Source organism: Lipophrys pholis (assembly GCF_963383615.2).
Source record: "Lipophrys pholis genome assembly, chromosome: 21".
Lineage (NCBI taxonomy): Eukaryota > Metazoa > Chordata > Actinopteri > Blenniiformes > Blenniidae > Lipophrys > Lipophrys pholis.
In genome coordinates, this window is record NC_137649.1 from 1,538,202 (window position 1) to 1,562,958 (window position 24,757).

A 24,757-nucleotide genomic window follows, 5' to 3' on the forward strand; every position below is an offset into this window, starting at 1 on the left:
CCAGCAGGCCCACCAGGAGGTCACACGTAAGGCCAGCAGGCCCACCAGGAGGTCACACGTACGTTCTTATTGCTGATGAAGTAGCATCAGCGTTGGCGTGAAATGTAAAGGAGGGTGAACTTATGAAAACATGCATCTTGAAGGCTGCAGAAATCCTGCTGACTGAGGCAGAAACACTGAAGCAGAGACAATTTCACACGTCTGCTGATCGATCCAAAAAACACTTTTATAATATAACTTTTAATTAAAAAAAATTATGTTGCTGACTGAACTGGACTGAACTTGCACCTTTAAAAAAAATCTAATTGTGCAATTGAATTTATTTTTCTTTAAAATCTTGTGTTTGGGTCTTTTCATTTCATTACCCCTGACCTCATAGCTCTTTGTTAATTACCTTGATGATATGTATTGTCTCTAAATAGATACATAGGTAAATCATTCACGTGTTTGTGTCATTAAATGTAAAATCTGGAGGTACAACCAGCTTGTTGAGGATGTTGGCGAGGAGCCTCATGTGATCAATGAAGTTCACCGTTTGTGAAGCAGGAAGTTGATATTCTTCGTCGTCTTGATCTGTGCCTACAAGAGGAAGAGAAAGTTCTCTTGCCACAGTAACACTGAAATCATGAAACCAGCTGTTTTACTTCCTTCTACTGGGCGCACACAGTTTTTAGACCGTTATGATGAAAAATTAAACTGTACAAGCTTTAAATTAGCACACACAGGCAAACACCTTCACTTTAATTCTGACACTGATCAGGATGTATTCATAAAGATAAAATATTTAAGATAATCATTTAACTGAGAAGTTGGGGTACAGGTGAATAACATTTCTTTTTCCAAGTCGAGATGTACTGTAACTGCAGCATAAAGAAACCTTCCAACACAGTTTGATCATTTCATACAAAAGTCTTGTCTTTCCATGAGTCACTGCCACGAACACGTTGACCCTAAAAGCAGACTGACAAATCAGAGTTTAACCCACTGAGCAAGCAACGTCCATCGACGTCCAAGACACGTCTGTCCGTCCAGGCAGTAATCTGGACGTCTATTCAACAGCCAGAGCGAGTTGACAAATGACACAAAATTGTGGACATTATATAATTTATTTAGATCTAAGACATTCATCTTGTTAATACTACTATGTACCTGAGTCAAGGTTTTATCAGCACTGTCAGGTGTCTCATTGGTGCAATGGTTAGTGCTCTCGCCTCTCAGAAAGAAGGTCTTGGGTTCAAATCCAGCTGGACGTGTTTGCTTGTGTTGGTGAGGGTTTCCTCTGGGTTCCTCCAACATTCATGTGATTGTAAATGGAAACGCTAAATTACTCCTGTGATAGACTGATGACCTGTCCTCGTTCCTTTGAGACGTATTTTAAACGTGTCCACACAAGGCGTTAATACAACGTCCAAGAGAGACGTCTAACAAACTTTCATTCTGGCTCTTCTGAGGACGTCTGCTGGATCTTAAATATTGACGTCCAGAAAAGACGTCCAGACAACGTCCAAGAAAGACTTAAAAAAAAGTTCATTCTGACCCACTAAGGACGTCTTCTGGATGTATACAGATGATGTCTTTTAGACGTCTTCTGGACCACTTTGTGCTCAGTGGGCAGCGTTTACTGCCATTAAGGGTCAGAGCTGAGGTGTCCAAACGGCCGTCCAGCAACCAGAGCAAAAGCACAAAATCCACAACACAAGGGAAGAAAGCTCAGGAGAGGCACAGAGGAACACGATGGTGGAGCTGAGAAACATGAGAGGAGGTTGAAACAAAGTGGGAAGAGGAGGACACTGGTTCAACACTAATCACATGCAGGAAAGACGGGTGCAGAGACTTGGACCAGACAGGTCAGTCCAAAATAAAGCAGGAAGTGAGGAGACTTTACATGAGGCGACCTGACAGTCACGAGGGCAGTTGACAGTACTCCCTTCTGTATTTTTTTTCCATTATTTTTGAGATACTTTTCTTTTGTTTATCATTAACTGGAATAACACAAGAATACTCATCTCAATGTTTCTGAACATTTCCTGCTTGCATGGATTATTTGATCATAAAGAGTGCTGTGATAGTGTCGGTGCATCGCTCTCCTTGAGCAGCAGGTTTGAGCTGTTCACATCTTGTTTGGTGACTGGGTGTCAAGTTGAATCGCGACTCATTTATCTGGGTTTGTTTCTTCGTTGGCTGTTAAAGGAGTGACTGAGTTGTGGTCTGGCTGTTTCAGACCCACTGAGGAAGATGTGAGGTTAGTTTCCTGTGGTGTGCAGCTGACTGTGCAGGGGACAGAAACCTCACAGCAGGCTGGAGCACACCACATAACGACACACAGTCAAAGGTTGGAGTCCTGACCTCCTGGACCAGGACCTTGAAGGGGCTTGACTTCACTACTTGCTGAAATACTTCCTACAAATACAACATGTCCTCTCAGTTTCATGACTGGATGTGAGTGTGTTGTTTTCATTACAATACCAGGACCTGGGATGTAGGTCTATCATTGGATCACTTGTAATTCATGCGGTGGAGCTGTGACGGAGGAGTGGGGATGTTGGTACCTGACACATCTCCAGGTCCAGGGTGAAGGGCTTGCTGTTCATCTGAGCTGCTTTCCGGATCAGTTCCCACGCCTCTTCATTCCTGTTGTTGATCATCAACCAGCGAGCCGACTTCGGTAAAACCCTGAAAAAGAAAATCCTAGTATGATGAAAAGACCACGCCTACAATCATCCATCATGTTATTATGACAACCTGCCAGCCATCCTCCCTTCTCACCCAGTTTACATGTTAATACAGGACCTCCTGGAGACGTCTGAGCTGCAGGAGCTCCTCTGTTGGCTCTAACCACACCAGCCTTCATCCCACCTTCAGCCTTCACTCCCCCTCTACGCCTCACTCCTGCTGCAGCTTTGGTTCTTTGGACAATTTTTCTATTTCAAATAAATTGTGTGAACAAAATGTTCCCTTAGTGATGATCATCAAAACCGTGAATGAGCCTGAATAAAGCTGAAACATCATGAAAGAGTGCAGAGGCTCATCGGTGAAAGGAAACGATGGAAGCAGAAGAGGGGAAAGTGAGCCGGCCTGCTGGTCCAGCAAAACGCCACGAGACCCCCGATATCGAAACTCGTCCTGGTGCAGGTCTGCTCCTGTTACGTCTGAGATTTATTGAATTTATCTATTTATTTTATAGCACTGCATTAATCCCTGAGGGGAAATTCATACCGACTGACCCATCGGTAGCAGCCACGCAGAGCCCCAGTGCAGGTTTTGGGAATGTGGGAGGAAACCCAGGCACACACAGGGAGAACATGCTAACTCCACACAGAAAGGCCCCGGGCTGGATTTGAACCCACGACCTTCTTGCTGTGAGGCGAGAGCTTGTCTCAACTGATCCTGGCCAGAGAGTTTAGGACTGGGAGATGTCGTCCACACTGTTTGCCACGTGAGTTTGTGGTGACGTGCGACATCATCGTTTACACTAGGAGCAGATGCTAAGGAAGCGCTAAAGTCGCTACGCGATACCATCAGTTATCTTTGTGGCTACGTGGTGGCGGGAGACTTTAATCATGTAAAGCTGACAGACATTTTACCAGCATGTCATTATTATTATTATTATTATTATTATTATTATTATTATTATCATTATCATTATCATTATCATTATTATTATCATTATCATTATCATTATCATTATCATTGTCATTATTATTATTATTATTATTATTATTATTATTATTATTATTATCATTATCATTATCATTATTATTATTATTATTATTATCATTATCATTATCATTATCATTATCATTATCATTGTCATTGTCATTATCATTGTCATTATCATTATCATTATCATTATCATTATCATTATCATTGTCATTATTATTATTATTATTATTATTATTATTATTATTATCATTATCATTATTATTATACATTCTTCATAATTCTTATTTTTCTTTCCAGTTTATTATTCCAATGATTGTTTGTTTCAAAGTAACCAATATAAGTGATTGACAGCACATCAATACTCTGATAATAAATCTACCAATAAAACCGTATCTTGTACTGGAGACAACAAAACAACCAAATTGTTGAAGCTTTTTGGGGAAATTGAAATTGAAAGATTTTTTTTAACAAAACTTTGTGGAATACTTTTTTTTAGTCAGTTCTTCACTGTCCAGAATGTGTATTTTAAATAAATGGCAATTATAGCTTTTGTTCTTGAAAAAGTTACCAACCTGAACCACAGATAAGTTACTTTTGAAATGACCTTTCAAATCAGCCAATGTCAATTTAAATGTATTTGAGGATCTTACAGAGTGGGTGAGAGGAACCAGCGGAGGAACGTTCCTGTTGAGTTCCTGAGGAGAAGATGAGCTCACACTCACAGGATGTAGAAGATGAAGAAGAAGCCTGGAGCAGAGATGGCCAGCTGAAGCTTCCTCCAGTCTCTGATGAGGTAGGCCACCCCGGCCAGCAGGATGTAGCCCACTCCGAACCAGTAGTCTGTGATCAGCCCCGCCAACATCCGCTGCTTGGAGCCGGTCCATTCAGTGCCTGTGAACAAAAACACACGTCTGTTCAGGCAGAGATCCGCCACATGGCTTCAGGGTGAACTGAGCTCCTGGCAGAGCCACATGGCTTCAGGGTGAACTGAGCTCCTGGCAGAGCCACATGGCTTCAGGGTGAACTGAGCTCCTGGCAGAGCCACATGGCTTCAGGGTGAACTGAGCTCCGGGCAGAGCCACATGGCTTCAGGGTGAACTGAGCTCCGGGCAGAGCCACATGGCTTCAGGGTGAACTGAGCTCCGGGCAGAGCCACATGGCTTCAGGGTGAACTGAGCTCCGGGCAGAGCCACATGGCTTCAGGGTGAACTGAGCTCCGGGCAGAGCTTTCTCTTTATGTAAATGTTTCCCTTCAGACAACTTGGATATATGGTGTCTAAAGGGAATACAGATCAAACCACAATGTGCCCCGTGGCTCACCCAACTATCAACAAATACAATAGAAATATTTTTTTTATTCACAGCGGGGATTTCTTGAAAATAAGATAAATTAGTGTCAGTATATTAAAAGCATAACTCTTTAACACTACTTAAAAACATTTAACGTCTGTCTGTTTTATATTGTCAAGAAATGAACTGAAGGCCATTTTTATCTTTTGAATTCACCTCCATCACATTCTCAACAAATTCAAATGTCAAAATGTGGGTTTTTTCATAGTAATTATAACTGTAACTCCGTGTTTAATGGTTTCTACTATCTAGTGTCAAAACCTGAAGTAGGAAAAGACATTCCCCCGACCCCCACATCCTCTGCAGCTCTGTGGCGCCCCCCGGAAGAGGCTCGCACAACATTTTTAGAACCACTGGTTTAAAGTGGCGTGCTCATCCTGACATACAGTTAAAGACCTTTGAAAAAAATATGTGTAGAAATTAAAGCAAGAAAAGGGATGCATTAGATTTTAATTAGAGAGTTTGTTTTTCTCACTATGATTTTCAGGAACGTTCTGGGGATGTCAAATTATATAAAAAGGTTCAAATCTTCCAAACATCAAGTGAAGGACTGATCTGTTTTGATAAGAGATCAGGAGTTCTCCGCTGATCAAAAGGAGTTTCAGCACAAAATAAAACTTCTGCTTTGTCTCATATTTCAAACTGAAGTAAAAACTGAAACCTTCTGTGTGCCAGAATCAAATATATGAGGTTTGAGGTTTTTTTTTCTTTTGTTCTTTTTTTAACTTTTGGAATATTTGATGTCAGGCCATCTTTCACTGGCTTTGGCTGTAATGCTCACAGTACAATCGAGTGTCACACTCATTTAATTTCGCTGACGAGCTGCAGTTTTGTGACGTGCAGAGAAACTATAAGTCACCATAAAGATCTAAAACAGATAAACACTGGAGAAAATGTAAAACAGCTCAATTCCCCACAGAAAATCAGCTCAGATGTCTAAACCTGTTAAACGTATCTAAAAAGGTGAAAATTCAAAAACTACATTGACCCTAAAAGAGATTAAACACAAATGTTTTATCTGTTTTCAGCAAAGTCCACAAAGGTAAATGCAGTTCAACTTCACAATCGAAACATAAGATTAAGTTTTTGTATTAATAGAAACTGTTCTCTTTTAATGGTTAAACATATTTTGTGGCTCCAGATGAGAATTTTGATGCATAAAACAATCTCATGGTAGCAGATGTAATGATAGTAATGTAGAAAGAAGTATATCAAAACCAGGCTCCATGATATCTGGGAGAGCTGAGCCCCTGTGAACCTCTGTGTGGTCTGACTTTACACTCCTGGTGCACTGAGCAGAAGGTCTGAAGAGCACTGACCCAGAACAAAAGCATTCATGATGACACCAGAGATGGACGTTCCCACCATGAAGCGCAGAGCAGTGTAGACGTAGAAATTCGGGGCGAAAGCAGCGCCGACCCCGAACACGGCCTGGATGGCCAGACTGACGAGGATGATGTTCCTGCGACCGTACCTACAACCAGACAACTGATCTCACAACCTTCAAAGAAACAACAACCAGGAAGTGATGCACCACAGAATCAGAGAGCCAGAACATTAACTTCTGTCAAGGTGACTTTAGATCAGGGGTGGCGTTCCTGGTCCTGCAGGGTTTCAATGTGTCCTCACACCAACACAGCTGACAGCAATGACTGGCTCAGTATCCAGCTTTCTGCAGAGCCTCCTGAGAACTCTGTGTTTGAGCAGGGAGACCTGGAAAACATGCAGGGCTGCGGCCCTCCAGGACCAGGATTACCAACCCCTGCTCTAGAGGATGATGAACTCACTTGTCGGCCAAAGTTCCAAACAGCAAAGCTCCAACCAGGAGGCCAAACATGTAGATGGACGAGCCCACGTAGTTCAAGCTGGCCTTGTCACAGACCAGGTCCCACTGGAGAAACAAAAAATCCAAAGCAAGTCAGCACAGAGGAAGCTTCAGCTCAAGTCTTTCTATTCAGTCTGCAGCTTCTGCTTCTGACCCCTGACCTTTATTCCATCAGGAAGGCTCACTGAGATCTAGATTGTATTTAATACTACTAAGTCAATATCCTGTGGTCACTTGGACTGCAAAGTAATAAGTCAGGAAACCAAGTGTAATCAGATTATCTTTAAGATTCCTTCCTGACTTGTTTTGGCAAATGGAGTTCACTTATATAGCACAGTCCCATTGATTTAACAGTTAGTCACATTCACCCATTCATTTGTACATTCACACATCAATGGAGGCAGCTGCCATGCAAACACACAACCCATCCATCAGGAGCAGTTTGGAGTTCAGTGTCCTGCTCAAGGACACTTCAACACTTAGACGGATGGTGGGTGGAACCTGCAGTCCTCTCATTGGGAGCCAACCTGCTCTACCCACTGATCCATAGCTGAAAGTGAAAGTAGACATGTGTTACCTGAGGTCAGCCTCTATTTAGTGCTCCAGAGAAGGTTCATGTGGTGTACTGACACCACACTGTCTTTATGTACACTAACCAATCAAAAGGTAAAACTCTGCAGGATATAAATACCGGAGGTCATCAGCTCCTCTGTCGTGGATCCAGGAAGCTTTCCATGAATTATGTGTCAATAAATATTTTTATCTTGTTTTATTCTGTTTCATAGCAAACTCTGTCTCGGGTCACTAGTACAACCGAAATGCAGACTGGAACGCAGTGCAAAGTTCAACAAGTTTATTTTTACAAACAACTTCAACACAAACCAAGCAAAGGTATCAAACAGAGGAATCCAAAGAGAAGTCCAAAACCACGAGGAGACCCGAGGAGACCCGAGGAGAAACACATGATGTCACGACATGAGTGTACTGGCCCCGGTCACACTGCAGGGCTTAATGATCAATTCTGATTTCTTGCTGAGATCGTTCACACTAAATGAGACCTGCATCAGTCTGCAGTGTGAACGCTATCCGAACCCACAGCGTACGCATGCACAGAAGAAGGTGTGACGTCACGCTGAGCACACTGGTTATGGAAGTAAATCTGGATGCCACCCCAGTCAGCGTCAGGGTTGAGAGGCGTCTGGCTGCAGGACCTCCACCAACTGCAGCCTCCACTGTGAGGCTCCCTCCACTGTGAGGCTCCCTCCACTGTGAGGCTCCATCCACTGTGAGACTCCTTCCACTGTGAAGCTCCCTCCACTGTGAGGCTCAATCCACCTTGAGGCTCCCTCCACTATGAGGCTCCCTCCACTGTGAGACTCCCTCCACTGTGAAGCTCCCTCCACTGTGAGGCTCCCTCCACTGTGAGGCTCCCTCCACTGTGAGAGGCTCCCTCCACTGTGAGGCTCCCTCCACTGTGAGGCTCAATCCACCTTGGGGCTCCCTCCACTATGAGGCTCCCTCCACTGTGAGACTCCCTCCACTGTGAAGCTCCCTCCACTGTGAGGCTCCCTCCACTGTGAGACTCCCTCCACTGTGAAGCTCCCTCCACTGTGAGGCTCCCTCCACTGTGAGAGGCTCCCTCCACTGTGAGGTTCCCTCCACTGTCAGACTCCCTCCACTGTGTGAAGTTCCCTCCACTGTGAGGCTCAATCCACCTTGAGGCTCCCTCCACTGTCAGACTCCCTCCACTGTGGGGTTCCCTCCACTGTCAGACTCCCTCCACTGTGAGACTCCCTCCACTGTGAGAGGCTCCCTCCACTGTGAGGTTCCCTCCACTGTGAGAGTCCCTCCACTGTGAGAGTCCCTCCACTGTGAGACTCCCTCCACTGTGAGACTCCCTCCACTGTGAGGCTCCCTCCACTGTGAGAGTCCCTCCACTGTGAGACTCCCTCCAGCGTGTCACAGCAGCGGTTTAGGTTACGTGTCATTTTAAAGCTAAGTAATGCTAACGGTGGATAGCATTATAGCACCGTAAGTTGAACTTTTTTAAGTACATAACGTGAAGTACCTATGGGGAAGCAGGACCAGGCCCTTCAGTACTGGACATGGTGCAGGACCAGGCCCTTCAGTACTGGACATGAAGAAGCAGGACCAGGCCCTTCAGTACTGGACATGAAGAAGCAGGACCAGGCCCTTCAGTACTGGACATGGAGCAGGACCAGGCCCTTCAGTACTGGACATGGAGCAGGACCAGGCCGAGGCTGGTCTGCAGTACAAAGTCTCATGTAAAGAAGTATTCCTGGACGAGTCAGAAAATGAATCACTTTTTGAGCCATTTAAATTTGTTTTCTATAATATTGGAGATGTGGACATTTTAGGAAGACATAAGACATTATCAGGGACATTGCTGATGCCACACAGATGACTGAATAAAGAAGAATAAAATTGTTTAGATTTTTTGTGTTTTCTCCTTTGTATATTCCCTTTTTGGAGTACTTTATATTTCAATTCAGTTGTACGGTGGACCTCTCAGAGCTGAGGTAGTAGATCTATTGACATTCCCCAGGTGTAAATCTATGTGTTCCAACTCCTTTAGGAAGCCTCCTAACACCTTTCACTAACTCCTTTAGGAAGCCTCCTAACACCTTTCACTAACTCCTTTAGGAAGTCTCCTAACACCTTTCCTTATCTCCTTTAGGAAGCCTCCTAACACCTTTCACTAACTCCTTTAGGAAGTCTCCTAACACCTTTCCTTATCTCCTTTAGGAAGCCTCCTAACACCTTTCACTAACTCCTTTAGGAAGCCTCCTAACACCTTTCCTAACTCCTTTAGGAAGCATCCTAACACCTTTCACTAACTCCTTTAGGAAGCCTCCTAACACCTTTCCTTAACTCCTTTAGGAAGCCTCCTAACACCTTTCACTAACTCCTTTAGGAAGCCTCCTAACACCTTTCCTTAACTCCTTTAGGAAGCCTCCTAACACCTTTCCTGAACCCCGTGATGTCATCCAGGGGTTAAGGTAAAGTCCATAGATAAGGAGACAGGAGGGACAGTGAGGGTCCTGAAGCCAGACCCTCTTGTCAGGGTTGCCAGATCTGGCTCACTGTTTCCAGCCCACACAACGTAAAGCCACCCACTTCAATAAAAACCAGCCCAAATCTCAACCTCTGTTATCAAGTTAAAACCCTAAAACTATTAAATGTGTAATAAAGAACACGCCATAAATACACAAATGAACTAAATCAACAAAGTAAAAGAAGGCGTCTCTGTTCCTGCGTCACGGTGTGAAACGGCAGCTGTTCTGCTGGAGAGAGGAAAGCTCTGCCGAGGCTGGAGGAGACGGTCTACCCTCCAACACAGATATTTACACCAGCAGATGCAGGGAGACACTCCCTATCACCCCCACACTCACTGTTTGGGCCCCGCCCCTCACTCTTTATCCCCCTACGCTGATGCAGGAGGCTGTGGAGCATCAAGAGCAGGAACACCTGAGCGAGGAACCAGCAGCTGTTGAACTCTGATATCACGCCTATTTCTCTGTTTTTGTCTGTTTACTGTTGTAAACACTGTATATCTTGTTTTTTATTGTGTCTATCTATATTACGTTTCTGTGCCATTTTAAATTATTACCTATTTTATTCTTTACTTAAAAAGATTCAGCAGGAGCTGGACGCTGCTGCTCACAATGAGAAAAGTTTTCCAAACTGTGTCACAGAGGACGGAGGCTCACGGCGTTGCTCGGACAACATATGTGTTCTGTGTTGGTGCTGCGTTTACTGTGGCAGGATGACATCACATACCTGCATTGATCCGTGTCTGTTCACTACACCGCCTACATTTTAACCGTACTTGCAGTAGTGGAACTGCACAACAGATTTGGGTCTGGGTTTGCTTTGCCTTACCGTACCGGACTGCACGATGGAAACAAGGATTTTTCTTTGTGGTATAAGTCCACTCATGGTCTGGTTGGGAGAAAAGTCTCCCTGTATGCAGATGATGGTGGAGTAATCAATAGGAAATATTCACTTTGTCAAAAGAGCTGTTACATTCTAACAAACACTCCAAATTCTCCTGTGCTATTGTAGTGATGTATTTTCTCTTTTCAGAGACATTTTAGAAAATGCTGCTCCTAAGATGCAATATTCAAAATGTTTTCCAAGAAGCAGCTCATGTGGGAAGCACCTTTTCCTATCCTCAGTTATTGTGATTTTTGAGGCCGTGTTTTTTTTGAAAACTGACTGTTATTTTTAATTGAATTGCTTTTTCAGTGTTGCTGTCTGATTCAGGGTTTAAAATTGAGTTTAGTCTTGGTAATTGTGTGACTAATACAAAGGTAGATAAAGTCTATTTTACTTCAAAGCCTCGATTATATGACGATGCTGATTAATATGAAATTATTGTCCCGAACAAAGATTTGAATGAGGTATTTAAACTTGAGCTATCGGCAGCTATAAGTCAAACAAACAGCTGTGCTGTTCACTGATCAGCATCACTATAACGAGATGTTGAGATATTTCATTGAGAGCTCAAAGAATTGAATCATGAAAAAGTATGGCGTAAGAAAATGAAGTTTGGATCTGAGAAGTAAAATAGAACTTGAGAAACATTTCAGGAGTTTGAGACAAAATCTTTTAGTTTCAGAAGACTTCAGTTTGAATAAATGAATCTGCTTCACTCTGCTTCAGTGACGCGGACGTTGAGTCTTATTTTCTTATGTTTGACGTTGTTCAAACAATAAATCATCACTAAATTCCAGTGTGTTTGAACTTCATGTGTCGAGTCGCAATGATTGGAAAATTAACTTTAACCTTTTGAGCAAGACGTTCTCACATTGGCCCAATAACAACGTGCTGGTTTTAACAAAACGTATGACCAGTTTTTGTGCAGTTTTTCTGGCCGGAGGCTCAAACGGGCTCCATGTACCAGAGATGATATGTTGGTCAGATCAGCAGCGAGCTGATGGAAACCATCACTCAGGATTCTGTTGGGCCTTTTCCACACACTGGAACTGCCAACTAGTTCTCTGTAACCTTCATGTGTTCCACAACTCAGTTCATCTGCTGCTGTGAAGTTCTTTTCTGTGCTTGGTTTCTTAGAGGTGACAGAAATCGATCAGGGATGAAAAACAGTTCAATGTTTCTCAGTGTTACCTGAGACGAGGGTTAGGGTAGAAATATGGACCTTCAAGACTCCTGATGTCTTCCTGAAGTAGGGATGGGAATTGATACGATTTTTCCGATTCCGATTCCATTTTCGATTCTGTTTAACGATTCAATTCTTTTCCGATTCTCTTATCAATATTTCTTTATATTTTTTTTTTAAAAAGGAGAATTAACAGGTAGATTACTCGGAGTGAGAATTGACAAGATTTTATCAATTCTCCTAACGATTCCTGAGTATTGTTTTGAGGGGAAAAAGTAGTTTTACAATCTTCTGCACCAAAAGGAACAATTAGATTTTTTCCAAACATGAAACTTGAATTATAATTTTTCCCTTAAAAATGAAAAGTCAAATGTGTATTTGCCTTCATTAGATGCCCCCTGGAATTTACAATTTTTCAAATTTTGTGCTGTTGTAAGTGAACCCTCTCTGGGAGGCGGAGCCTGGAGAGGAATGAGGAGTGACGTAGCAGGAGGAACCCGTTCTGTCGGTCTGCAGGGAATCCTGTGTTTTCATATTGTGTTGGTGCTTTTTTTGAGGGGATTTTCAGCACAGAATTATCTAATACGTAGACATACAGGAGTTATCCTCTATTAGATTGTATATGTCTACACAGTAGACATACTCTAGTAGATCGTTTACTACTGTATGGTGTGGAGTTTATAGGCATAAAATGAGCTATTTAACGGCTTCATGTGAAAGAGCTTTAATCAGAGTGTTTACGGAGGTTGCCATGGAAACAGTTTTAGAGCTTCGTTCTATCACTGTAAACCTCCATTCCTCCATTTTGAAGCTTTTGATTCAGACACGTCCAGAAATAAAGTGAAAGGAGCAGAAATTCACAATGTAATGATGAAATGATGAAAAATAAGACCCAAACTCATTCACACGTTATTATTGCCCCTCTATGTCCACTCTGGGGCTCCAGACTAAAACAAGACGGGCGTGAAAAAACACCAATAGAGACAAGAAGAGACGTAATGTCTGCATCAGAGGTTCTGGTCAGACTAGATGGACCGACCCGGACTAAACCACTGGTACAGTCCGTCTCCTGGTTCCTGGACGAGGCTGTCAGTGCTACATTGGTGAAATCAGTGACGTATCACGTTTTGGAGTGACACAGTGACGTAGCTCTACTGGCTCCGTTAACGGTGGAAAAAGAACCGGTTCTTTGGCGGTGCTCATTTAAGAACTGGCTCTGGCACCGGCCCTGAACTAGAACCTGGTTTCTTTTTAGTGGAAACGCCCTAAGAGAGAACATGAGAACTCCACACAGAAAGGCTCCTGATGGGATTTGCACCGAGACCTTTTTTTTTTTTAACTGGACCTTGTGGCTGTGAGGCGAGAGGCTGTGGACTCTGTGGATTCAGGACGTGGTGAGTGGAACATGTATTACCGTATCGTATTATTTAGTAGTTTATGGTCTCCCACTTTAGACCTTCTTCCTCCATGTTTCCTCCTGGTTGGAGGAGGTTCTGCGTCGCAGTGTGTGACGTCATGCAACGTACCACAACCCGACTTGATGTCGTGCTGGAAATGAATCGTTAAGAAGAATCAAACACATTTAAGGTGTACGATTCCTATGGAATTGATCAATTGGAACCGGTTCTCAGTCTGAACCGGTGTTCGATTCCCATCCCTATCCTGAAGTGGACGCTTTTATGTTGAAACGGCGAAACTGTAACATTTTATCAAATGTTATCGAGTTCTCAAATGAATTGGGCTTAATTTTGAGAGTTGCCATGAATTAGCAGGTGTGACCCTGGAGCTTCCCCCATGGTGACATCAACAAACTGTCATTATTTCCTGGATGAGGAATTACAAAACACTAACAAAGCGAGGAATCCTCTGCACGTGACAGTTAAAGTGATATAACCACGACTTCCACGTGGAATGTTTCAGAGTCCCAAACATCCATATGTTCACTTCCAGCCTCTTAAATCAACCACAGACCCTCAATCACTGCCACATGGGACACCGCCTGGTCCAATCACAGCGTCCCACTCATATAACGCTCCCCCCGGCCCGCCCTCACGCTCCTGTGTTACAAAACCTGGCAGCGTATGTGAGGAGGCTGAGAAGATGCCTGCACCACAGGAGTCCCTCTCTGAAGCCTCGTCACTGCAGCCGGGCCTCACAGGTCAGCGTAGTAAACTTCCTGATCCCACCTGCACTTTGAACTCTGTCATGTTCTCTAAATCCAAACTCCAGAGAAGCTGCTGCTTTTTCCACTTACCTCAGTCACAATGGTGCTTTGGTAGGTCTCTGTGCTGTACTCCCAGCCCCCCCGGCAGCTCACATTAGAGCCTCCTGCACTGAAAGCCCCAGCATCGCTCTGGTTGGACCGGGCCGGGCAGGACAGCTCTGGAGAGGTGAGGAGGCTGAAGTTCAGAGAGCCTGAAGACTCTGAGCGGCAGCGATGTGGGGGGATGGCCCCGGAGAAGATGGACACCAGCATGTGGAAAGCCAGGAAGATCTGAGGCAGACAGATCCACACGTACAAGAGCTTCTGGAACTTCCCGAACCCTCCGATAACGTGAAGAATCTCATCGAAATGCATCTCTGGCTGCTGAAACAGGGTAGAAGCAGAAGATGAGGAACTGGTGGAGAAGCAGAGGAGGCAGAGAGCCGGCGTGGATCAGAGACTCAGCTGGACCTGGTGCAGATGCAGTCCCACCTGCCAGTCGGCCTCTGAACTGTGCGAGCTGCAGCCGTCTGAAGCTGATTTAACGTCTGAGTGAGGGAGTGGACCTGAGCCAGAGGGAGGTGTCTGACTGCTGGGGGAGGAGTGTACTGATGTAGCCTCTCCTTTCTCAACAGACGAGTGAATTTAGGTAACCCATTTCCACTTTTCATCAAGTGCTGGCAGTTTATTAACACGAGAGCTTGCTGTCGTTGCCACACAGGCAGAAAGTTCTCACACTGAGGAGAATGGAGACTGTGAACCAGGAACTTCTCAAGTGTCATGCAGCACTTTGATTTTTCTCATATTTCAGTCATTAAACTCATTCAGCTGTTGTCAGAGGAACTCAAAGAGGCACATTCCTGTGTGTTCACTGATTCCTCTCCCATTGGAGGAACTGCTGGCACAAAGGCAAACCCCTGAGGGATTAGAGCAGCTCCCAGCCTTCTCTTCCAACCATTCTTAATACAATGCAGGCCACAGCCACAGATAGCCTTCAGCTCTCAGTACGTTAACAAGCCAACCTGCTCAAATATGAAGCACATTTATGAAACCTGAAGGTTGGTAAGAATGTATAAAACCATGAGAAACAAAAACACATGAATGAGAATCCAGTGAGACATTTAAAATGATCGATTATACAATGACTTCCTCAAATCAGACTGTGGTCTTATTTCATAATACATCTCTGGTTGTTTCCACTTCCTGTTTCGTACTGACAAGCAGAAAAACCCTGCAGACTGTGAAGTAATCGGCAAAGATCCTGAAATTCCAGTTTACTCTTAACAAGTGTTGCAGTCAACAAAGCAGAAGCATCATGGACCTGAATCGAAGGAGAACGAGCTTCAGGCTGAGCTGGAAGAGTCGGCGCCTCCAACCCAACAAAGTCTCTCATCAACAGGACAAATCTGAGGATGAAAGAAATCCAGTAACATCTGAGTCTCCTGCACGCTGCTTTTCAGTGGAACTGAGAAATGTTCAGTTTCTAAAGTGAGACAACCAGGATTAAATCCAAATAAAGAAATGTGTCTCAGCAGAGTGAGGCCGGTTGGATGTACTGCCAAACTCTCTGAAACGCCTTTGGAAAAGGCTTATAGCCGAGGAATGAACATTCAATTCAGGGACGACAGCTCTGTGGACATTCCTACAGTCAGCATGACGACTGCACACTCCCTCAAAACATGAGACATCAGTGGCATCGTGTTGTGAACATGCTTTGCAGCTGAGGAAGATTTTTATTTCTTCGATTGCGGTAAAAACATCTGTTTTGAAGGTTGAAGGTTTCAGACCACTGATCTAACCCAGCCTGGGCTTTACGGACCTAAACCAAACAGAAAGACACAAACGGTTGGCATGTGTCAGAGACGCTCATTAAACTGAAGTGAAGGTCTCATATAATCCAGAAGGATTAACGTGTTGGAAGGTACCATCCTGTTGTGGAGCTGGGTTTCAGCCTCTGGTACTGGAGACGTTTGTACAGCAGGTGGATTGATGCAAAGTTGAATGAATGACTTCATAACATTCAACATTGAAATCATAAGACTTGTGGACAATAAATACTTTCGTATATGACTTTTGTGTGTTTGTGCATCTAAAAAACAGTTCTCTGTCTCTTCTTGAATCAGTTTGTTAATGATGGAGCAGAATACAGTCAGACTGTTTTGTTGTGTGTAAATTGCATCTATCATGCAGTCAAAACCATTCAGATTTGTAAACCTCGAGGAATGAGGCAGGATCAGTTGAAACTAGTGCTGTCAAAATTAACTTGTTAATTTAATTAAATGTAAATTTTAAATCAGCATAATTAACGCAGTTTTGTTTACTTCCGTTTTGTTCTTTTGTTTTTAACTCCCTTACCAGAGCAGCAGCATGAGCAGCGTCTCTGGCTGCAGCACTGTGACTCCAGAGCAGCAAAGTATCGAGTGGAATAATATTAAGGCAGAAAGTTTCACTTTAAAAAGTTTCCAGACGGCTGATTGAGAAAGTAAAAGTTATTAGTTTTACTTTGTAAAGCTGAATTTAACGACCACAGAAGTAATTCTGCAGTAAAACAGCAGGTTGCCATGTTGGCTGACCAGGAGCCACCAAACTGCTAAAGCTGGAGGAAATACTGGTAAAATATTAATTTATCCTCTTTCTCTCTTTCCCTGGCTCTCTTGTACAGTGTGTGTGTGTGTGTGTGTGTGTGTGTGTGTGTGTGTGTGTGTGTGTGTGTGTGTGTGTGTGTGTGTGTGTGTGTGTGTGTGTGTGTGTGTGTGTGTGTGTGAGTGTGTATTACAATATATTATTGCCACTTAGTTCATGTAATAAGTTTACAACTTTGTTTCTAGAAATATTAATATTCCCAAAGTGGTGGAGCTGCACTCTAACATAACCCAGACTGATGTTAGATGATTATTAATTAATTAATTTATGTTTTTATTATTTTGCTGATCTTGGAGAGAAACAGTTTCACAAAAGCTAAAAGGAGGTTATAAAAATAGTCTTTGAATTTAAATATAGTCTGTGTGTTGAGTCGACATTAATTCTGTGGTTTTCCCTGAATAAATATTCATTACAAGCTTCAGTCTTCAGTAGAACAAACAATGTGATTAATCACAATTAATTACAGAAAATTGTGCACTTAATTAGTTATTTTTTTCATCGATTGACGGCACTACGTAAAACCCGTCGATAAAAGTAGATTCATCAAAAGGTCTGTGACCTTTATTAAATCCTCTGATTAGGAGGGATAGTAGTTTTTATCGATTTGTGAAGATTTGGTGAAATCAGTTGTGAAAAAGTAGCTCCAAAACATTCCATCCATCCATCCATCCATCCATCCATCCATCCATCCATCCATCCATCCATCCATCCATCCATCCATCCATCCATCCATTTTCTCCCTGTTATCCGTTTCCGGGTGGCGGGGGTGTCAGTCGGAGCACTCTCAAAAAGATGACATTGCACCAATCAAGAACCTTTCTTGCAGGTAGTGAGCCCACAGGACACATTTCATTGTTTTGGATTCCATTCATGTCTTTGCATAATTCTTTGCATTGTTCTTATCTCACATTCCCGTGTGTCCGATCATCTGTTGATACACAGAGTGATTCTTGTCGGGTTAATCCTCAGAGGCTCAGCGTGGCCGTCACCATTCACAAAACACAGACTTCCTGGATGATCTGAAGAGGTGTAGGGATCCGGGGTTACATACGGTCATTGCCACAGCAGAATAACATGCTGCACTAACTGTTATGACAGGAGCTCCATTTAAATCACTGTGAAATGTCATCTGTCCACTCAGACATGAAGACTATTCCTACAATCGGCTCATTCACAGGGAAGCACCTGACTCCCCTGGACCCGCCATCATGTCCAACAATGTAATAGTGACCAGCAATGTAATTCCTGCCCATAACAAACTTATAATGCTCATTTTAATGGAATTACCTTTTCTTATTATGTAATACAATATTTGAGCCAATATTACATTGCTAAGTAGTATTACAAAATCATTGGAATTGTAATAACCGTAGACAATCATGTAATAAAACATAAATAAGACTCCATTTCTTGGGAATGTTTTTTTTCTCTCCTATTATTAACAGGTTATTATCATATTGGCTTTATTCCATAGAACTTTTTTATTTTTTATTTTAATCAATCAAAATTTTATGAGCTATTATTACATCATTTGTTGGCACATGGGTATTCTTATGATAGCAGCGTCATCACAGGGGAATCAAACAGTCTGTGGGCCAGAACTGTCCTGCATCAGGGTCTGAGTCAGTCTGGGAGACGATCCTGCTTCATATTTCTAACAGGTTTCCTACGAGCTGCACTGTTGGTGGTCTGACTGGTTTGTTCACTTCTGTTTCTATCCTGAAGGAAACTGAAATGAGATGAAAACAGCACAGAGAGCTCCAGCTGAACAACTGAAGGATACATGACATTACCATGGAAATCATACTTTCAGTTTTATTCTGTGGAAATATAAAGACAGCAGACGTCACACAGCCAGAAGTATTACCATCGGCTTTTTTAACTTTTTGTTATACTGTATGTTGGAAACAAGTCTCTCCTGAAAATGAGACCTTATGTCTCAGTGAGATTTCTTTTATACATAAAAGTTTATGATAATCATCAGTCTGAACATTAAAATCTACGTTGAGGGCATATCAGATTACTTTTTAAAAGATCAATTTGAGGCGCTTATTGTTTTGTAAAAAGAAGGTTCAGGGTGTACTTGTGCAGGAAAACAAAGGGGAACATTTGGACTTGATGTTATTTAAAGGTTTTCAATTCTAACTCTTTAGTGGTTCAGCCCCGCTGAGGTCCGACGGGACTCCAAGTGGCTCCAAGTGGCTCCAAGTGGCTCCAAGTGGCTCCAAGTGGCTCCTGGACAAAATGATTTTGACAGCTCTGATGTGTACCATCAGAAATGCAGTAAAACCACACATACTCCTGCTCCTCGGCTATTTTGGTGGGGACTGCTTTAACTGACATTAAGGCCAAAATATCACCGTCTGAAAACCAGTACGTCCTGACTGCCGCGCCCTTCTGCATGGGTAATTATGTGGCTGTATTCCAGACTTGGAGGAAGTCACATTTCATAAGCCCCACTGAGGCCCTGGTGTCACATCCACTCACTTCTGGAAGTCAGTCCCAAACAGGCATGAAAGAATTACTTGGTTTCCCAGTGAGCCCATAATGAGCAAAGCTCCTGCAGAAAGTGATAAAGTCTGCATCAATCGTTGAAGAAACTTCTCTTTGTGTAAGTGCAGACTCACAACTATGGTGATTAGTTTCAATATCTGGAAAATAGGACATGTTCGGCAGGAAACTCGTTTTGTGGGCCACGGTTTGGGTTTGCGTTTGTAGTTTATTCACTTGTGTCTCCTTCTCAAGTCCTCGACTGTCAGAAAGTGTTACGTCAGGTGTTCACTGTGAGCTGTTTTTACTCCTTCAACATTGTATTCAACAGTAAAATTGAAATGACTGAGATCTGGATGAAGCCTGTGAGTCTTACAACTTCTATCTCTCAACTCCTCTGCATGTAATGGATCCCTTTGTTATTTAGTTTTTCTAAGACACTGGTGAGCAGTGGTGCAGTGGCACCAGTGTCACTTTATAGCACTTTACATCATTAGTCACATTCCCAGATTCACACACACATTCACACAGTACTGGAGACGGCTGCTATGCAAGGTGCCTCGTCCATCCTTTGGGAGTAGTTTGGAGTTCAGTGTCTTGCTGAAAGGACACCTGGACAATTGGACAGAGGAAGATGAGGAATCCATTGGGAAACCGCCAGTTTACCAACAAAGACACAGCCTTCCCACTACCGTTTTGTACTTTAAAGGGGACATATCATGCTAAATCCACTTTTTTAGCCCTTAAATGCATTTTGTTGTATATTTAGAGTGTTTAGAAGTACAGAAAAGTTCAAAGTAGTCTCTTCAGGTGCTCCGTTGATATCTTTATATTCTGTTTTGGTCATATTTTGCGATCGGTTTCGATTTTTCTATTCTCTATTACGTTTTTTGAACAATGACGTCACAGTATTCTCAGCGGAACTGCCAAATTAGGACATCGACATTTCGAGCAATCCGCCATTTTTGTTTCTCGCTGCGATTTTGTAGTCCAACCGAAGTTACGAGAGGATAAGTCGAAATGTTCGGTTGTTGGATGTAGTAACCCACATGCTTCGTTACACCGTCTCCCAGCATCAGAACCTTTTCGAAGTGCCTGGTTGAGTTTTATTTTTCACAGAAATGTACCCACATCTGTGGGTAAGGTCATTTTTGTGTGCGCGAAGCACTTTAAGGACGACTGCTTCAGCAACCTCCGCCAGTATAAAGAAGGATTTGCCGAAAGACTTGGTCTGATTGAGCGGTCAGTTCCTTCTATCTATGGAGACGACGAACAGAGCACTTCGGTAAGCTGTATATAACGCTAAAAAGTGTGATGATAAGACGTCCCTGTCATTGTTTTGTTAGCATTAGCAGTTGCACCGTCTTCATATGTTAGCGCTGTGTGCTCGTTTTAGATTATAATGTAACTTCTGTGTTAAATAGTCGTTGTAATACAGGCAGTATTGTAGTAGTGGGCATGGATGGAGAAGTTAGTGTAAATATAGTAACACACCATTGCGTTACATCCATATGAAGACGTTGTTCTGCAGGTGCATCATGGTCATTTTCATCTGGCTCCGCCGGGTCCGACTCTGGCTCCAACATGTATGGCTGGATGGACAAATCTTCCGTTGTTGACATTTTGTAAATAATGTGTGACTATAAAGTTTCTGCGCCGCTAGATAATTGTATCTGTTCTGTCAAACTACAAAGATGGCCGAACAGGGTGGCGTTGAACCGAGTGTCACCTCTGCAACCTGGAGAGGAGGCGGGGTATGAAGAGACCGCCCCAAAACGAGTTGCTCTCAGAAGCACATCAGAAAAGGGGTTGAAAAGGGGCCTGTGGAGCTCTAATAATGAGGAATTCAGACCCAAGCATTGCAGTTTCGCGTTGTATAGACCACAACTGTATGATTTATATGTAAAAAGGAAGGATTTAAAAGCATGATATGTCTCCTTTAAATACATCGTTTGCTCAAACCAAAGAGGCTAAAATTCAGCATTCTTGACCTACTTCTTGAGGAACTATAGCTTTGGACTGGAATCACATGTCAAGCCCACGTTAGGGAGGTTTGGAATGGAAGAAGACAGCAGTGTGCCCAATGGTAGAAAAGAAGAAGACAGCCGGCATGCTAACCAAGCTAAGGGCTAACAACAGACTACTCCAGGCAGCCATATGTTCTTTTCAATGCCCAACCATCAACACCTCTGCCGGCCACAAAGAGGGTGCTTCTGGCTCCCGGGTGGCAGGAAACATGTGAGGATAGGACTACTGGATGACAGAGGATCTAAGAAGCTCAGGTACCAACGGGCATTTGTGTGGATACTTCTCTGGAACCGTATGTCCATGACACACATTGATGGCAGAATGGTATCAGGGTTTTTGAGGCTGGGAGATGGGTCAAACCGAACCTACAGAGAATCCAGTTTGAAGCTACTCCAACTTCTTGTGGTCTGTCCAGATGACGAACAAGAGCTTGGCCTCCTGTAGCCAGTGGCACCACTCCTCCAAGGCTACTTTCACCACCGATTTCTCCTGGTTCCCAGGATCAGAGTTATGCTCTGCTGGGGACAGTTTTCTGAATAGAAAAGCACAGTGATGAAGTCGACTGTCCTTGGCACAGTGCTGTGACAGAATTGCCCCCACTTGCAGGATTCCACCTCCACAATAACCCGCTGATCTGGGTTGGGAGCCACTAGTACCAGGGTTGATGTGAAGAAGGCCTTCATTCAATCAAATGTGCTATCAACTTGAGGGGACCAGGAAAATGAAGTGAGAAGAGGTCAGAGAAGGCAGAGGAGCGGCAGCAGAACTGAAACCATTGATGAATTACAATGGCAAATATGAAATGTATTGTTTATATATGCAATGAAAAATGAGGCTTCTTCTGTACAAAGAGTAAAGCGTGCACAAAGATTCTTTCTCACCCTGGTTTAACAATGGCCTGTTTCAGAGAACCTTATCTGGTTGAGACAGAATGCTCGTTAGAGGAACGTCGAGATGAACCATCGGCTGTTGTTTGTTAGAAATCTCAAAGAGTAACTTGTGAGTGTCTTCAACCCCTCCCTCCTCTACTCCCTTACTTTGGAAAGTTGATAATTGCAGCACGAGAATTTCATCTGTGAGCACTCTTGCAGAAACGTTGTTCTCTGTATGACCTGCGCCTTGAAGCTTAACTAAAAACACAAAGACCAGCTCCTTCCAGGACTCTGTAATTTCTCCAAGTTGAACAGGTGATGAGCACAATTTACACAACAGAATCTGTAGAAATTTACTAAACACAGAAAACGTAGATCCCTTGTGCTGACTGGAGCAGGCCAATCCCTGACAGCGCTGCCCTTCTCTAGTCTATCTCTACCGGCTCCTGGCCCACCACATAGCCGAGGAAGGAGACCCGAGCCACGTGGAAATTGCTCTTTCCGGCCTTAACAAACAGCTGATGTGCCACAAGTCTGTTCAGCACCTCTCAAACATGCTGGATGTGCCAGGCAAGGGCTGGGGAAAAGAACAAGAAGTAATTTAGGTAAACTAAAGCACAGATATCAAGCATATCCCACAGTGCATTATTCACCAAAGCTTGAAGAACTGCAGGAGCATTGGTCAGACTGAATGGCATGACCAAGTCTTCTAGTGTCCAGTGGGGGAATTGAAACCTATTTTACATCCACTGTCTTCCTTGAGCCGCACCAGGTGGAAGACATTGCAGAGATCCAGTTTGGTAAAGATATTGGGTCCCTGCAGAAGCTTCAAAATGGAGGAGATGAGTGGAACCTGTCCTTGATTTAGTCAATGCAGCGATGGACCATCATGTGCTTATTTTCAACGAAGAAGGACTCCACCCCTGTGAGAGACGAAGACGGCCGGATGTCGCTGGTAGCCAGAGAAGCCTTGATGCCCTAATAGCCGGGTTCTCAGATGGACACAGGTCGTCCAGTACAGTCTTCCACGAGGGGCTGAGGTACCAGGAAGCAAGTCTATGGATCAGTCATAAACACAATGAGGGTAAAGGGAGGTAGCCCAGGTCTTGCTGAAGACTCGGTAGACCCGGGGCACAGAGGACACATCGGGGCAAACAGATACAGGAATAATAAAATAATAATAATACATTATATTTGGAGGCGCCTTTCAGGTCACCCAAGGTCACCTTACAAAGAAGAAGAGCATAAAAACATCAAGACATCAAAAAATCATTAAAAAAACAAGTGAAGTGAAGTACACAGTGTATAAGTAAGTTTGAACAGATGAGTTTTGAGTTTGGTCTTAAATGATGTGATGGAGTCTGACTGTCTCATGTCGGGGGGAAGGAGTTCCAGAGTCTGGGTGCTGAGGCATGATGTGGGGATGGTGAGAAGTCCAGCAGACGTTGAGCGGAGGGTGGGGATGTATTCCTGGAGGAGGTCACTTCCGTGACCTCCTCCAGGTGGAGAGAAGTGGAGAGCTTTGTCGGTGAGAAGGTTTTTATACTGCATTCGTTAATGAACAGGGAGCCAGTAGAGCTGGATGAGAACAGGGTGATATGGTGTGGGCGATGAACCGGGCGTCAGAGTTCTGAATGATCTGCAGTTTGTTTATGAGTTTGGTGGGTAGTCCAGTGAGGAGGGCGTTGCAATAATCAATGCAAGACGTGATAAAAGAGTGAATTCTGGGCTGGGACAGTGATGGGTGGAGTCTGGAGATGTTGCAAAGGTGGAAGGATGCAGTCCGGGTGATGTTTTGGATATGAGGGGCAAATCAGAGGGTGCTGTCCAGAATGACACCCTGGCTCTTGGCTAGGGGGGAGAAGGGTTCAGGGAATCCACTGACAATGATGGACGGAGCTGGGGTGTGTTGTGTTTTAGTGAGGGTGGATTTGGAGCCGTACAGGAGTGAGTGGTGATTGAGCAGATAATGCTTGACAACATTTAACCTTACAGGCGGAGCTCCAGGACTCAAGACCACCAGCTGACCAATTTACATGGCAGTTGTGGTCCTTTTTAATCTTGGATTTTGTGAAATAAAATTCTAGATAAATGCAACTTACAGTCCAGTGCGACTTCATACTGTTTGTTTTCTGAGTCTTCATGAAGCATTTTGTGATTGTCTCCAACTCTCAGTCCAAAATAAAGTCAGGATTGGACAATTAGTACAATTCATCAATTAAAATCATAGTTAAGAAAAAAAGGAAATGACTGATGGTTTAATTCCCATCTCGGCCTGTTCACATGTCGAGGTGTCCTTGAGCAAGACACTGAACCCCAAATTGCTCCAAATGGAGGGATTCGGCACCTTGCATATCTACTGCATCCATTGGAATGTGACTGTGTGTGTGAATGGATGAATGGAACTAACCATGTAAAGAACCTTGGGACTGCTCAAGCAGTAGAAAAATGTGGAGTTATGCAATAAAAAGTAAAATTGTCACAAAATAGGTAGGTTAATTATGAGCAAACCACTTCATATCCATCGATTAAAACCAAAT

At 43.5% G+C, this 24,757-nt stretch overlaps 1 protein-coding gene across 8 annotated transcripts in view; it reads right to left on the reverse strand.

Annotated features, from left to right (window-relative positions):
* Positions 1-14,732, reverse strand: part of LOC308126091 (organic cation transporter protein) — a 30,522-nt gene extending 15,790 nt beyond the window's left edge. For 2 of the 8 annotated variants that reach the window (XM_080490204.1, XM_080490209.1), the window contains exons 1-6: positions 14,656-14,732; positions 14,236-14,565; positions 6,801-6,904; positions 6,333-6,487; positions 4,386-4,554; positions 2,550-2,673 (exon numbers count right to left, since the gene is read on the reverse strand). In XM_080490204.1, the coding sequence (XP_080346330.1) occupies positions 2,550-2,673; positions 4,386-4,554; positions 6,333-6,487; positions 6,801-6,904; positions 14,236-14,559 (876 nt within the window). In that variant the 5' untranslated portion in view covers positions 14,560-14,565; positions 14,656-14,732. Of the gene's footprint in view, positions 1-2,549; positions 2,674-4,385; positions 4,555-6,332; positions 6,488-6,800; positions 6,905-14,235; positions 14,569-14,655 lie in introns of all 8 variants that reach the window. The other 6 variants (XM_080490211.1, XM_080490207.1, XM_080490208.1 and 3 more) reach the window with 4 other exon arrangements.
* Between the last annotated feature and the right edge of the window lie 10,025 nt (positions 14,733-24,757).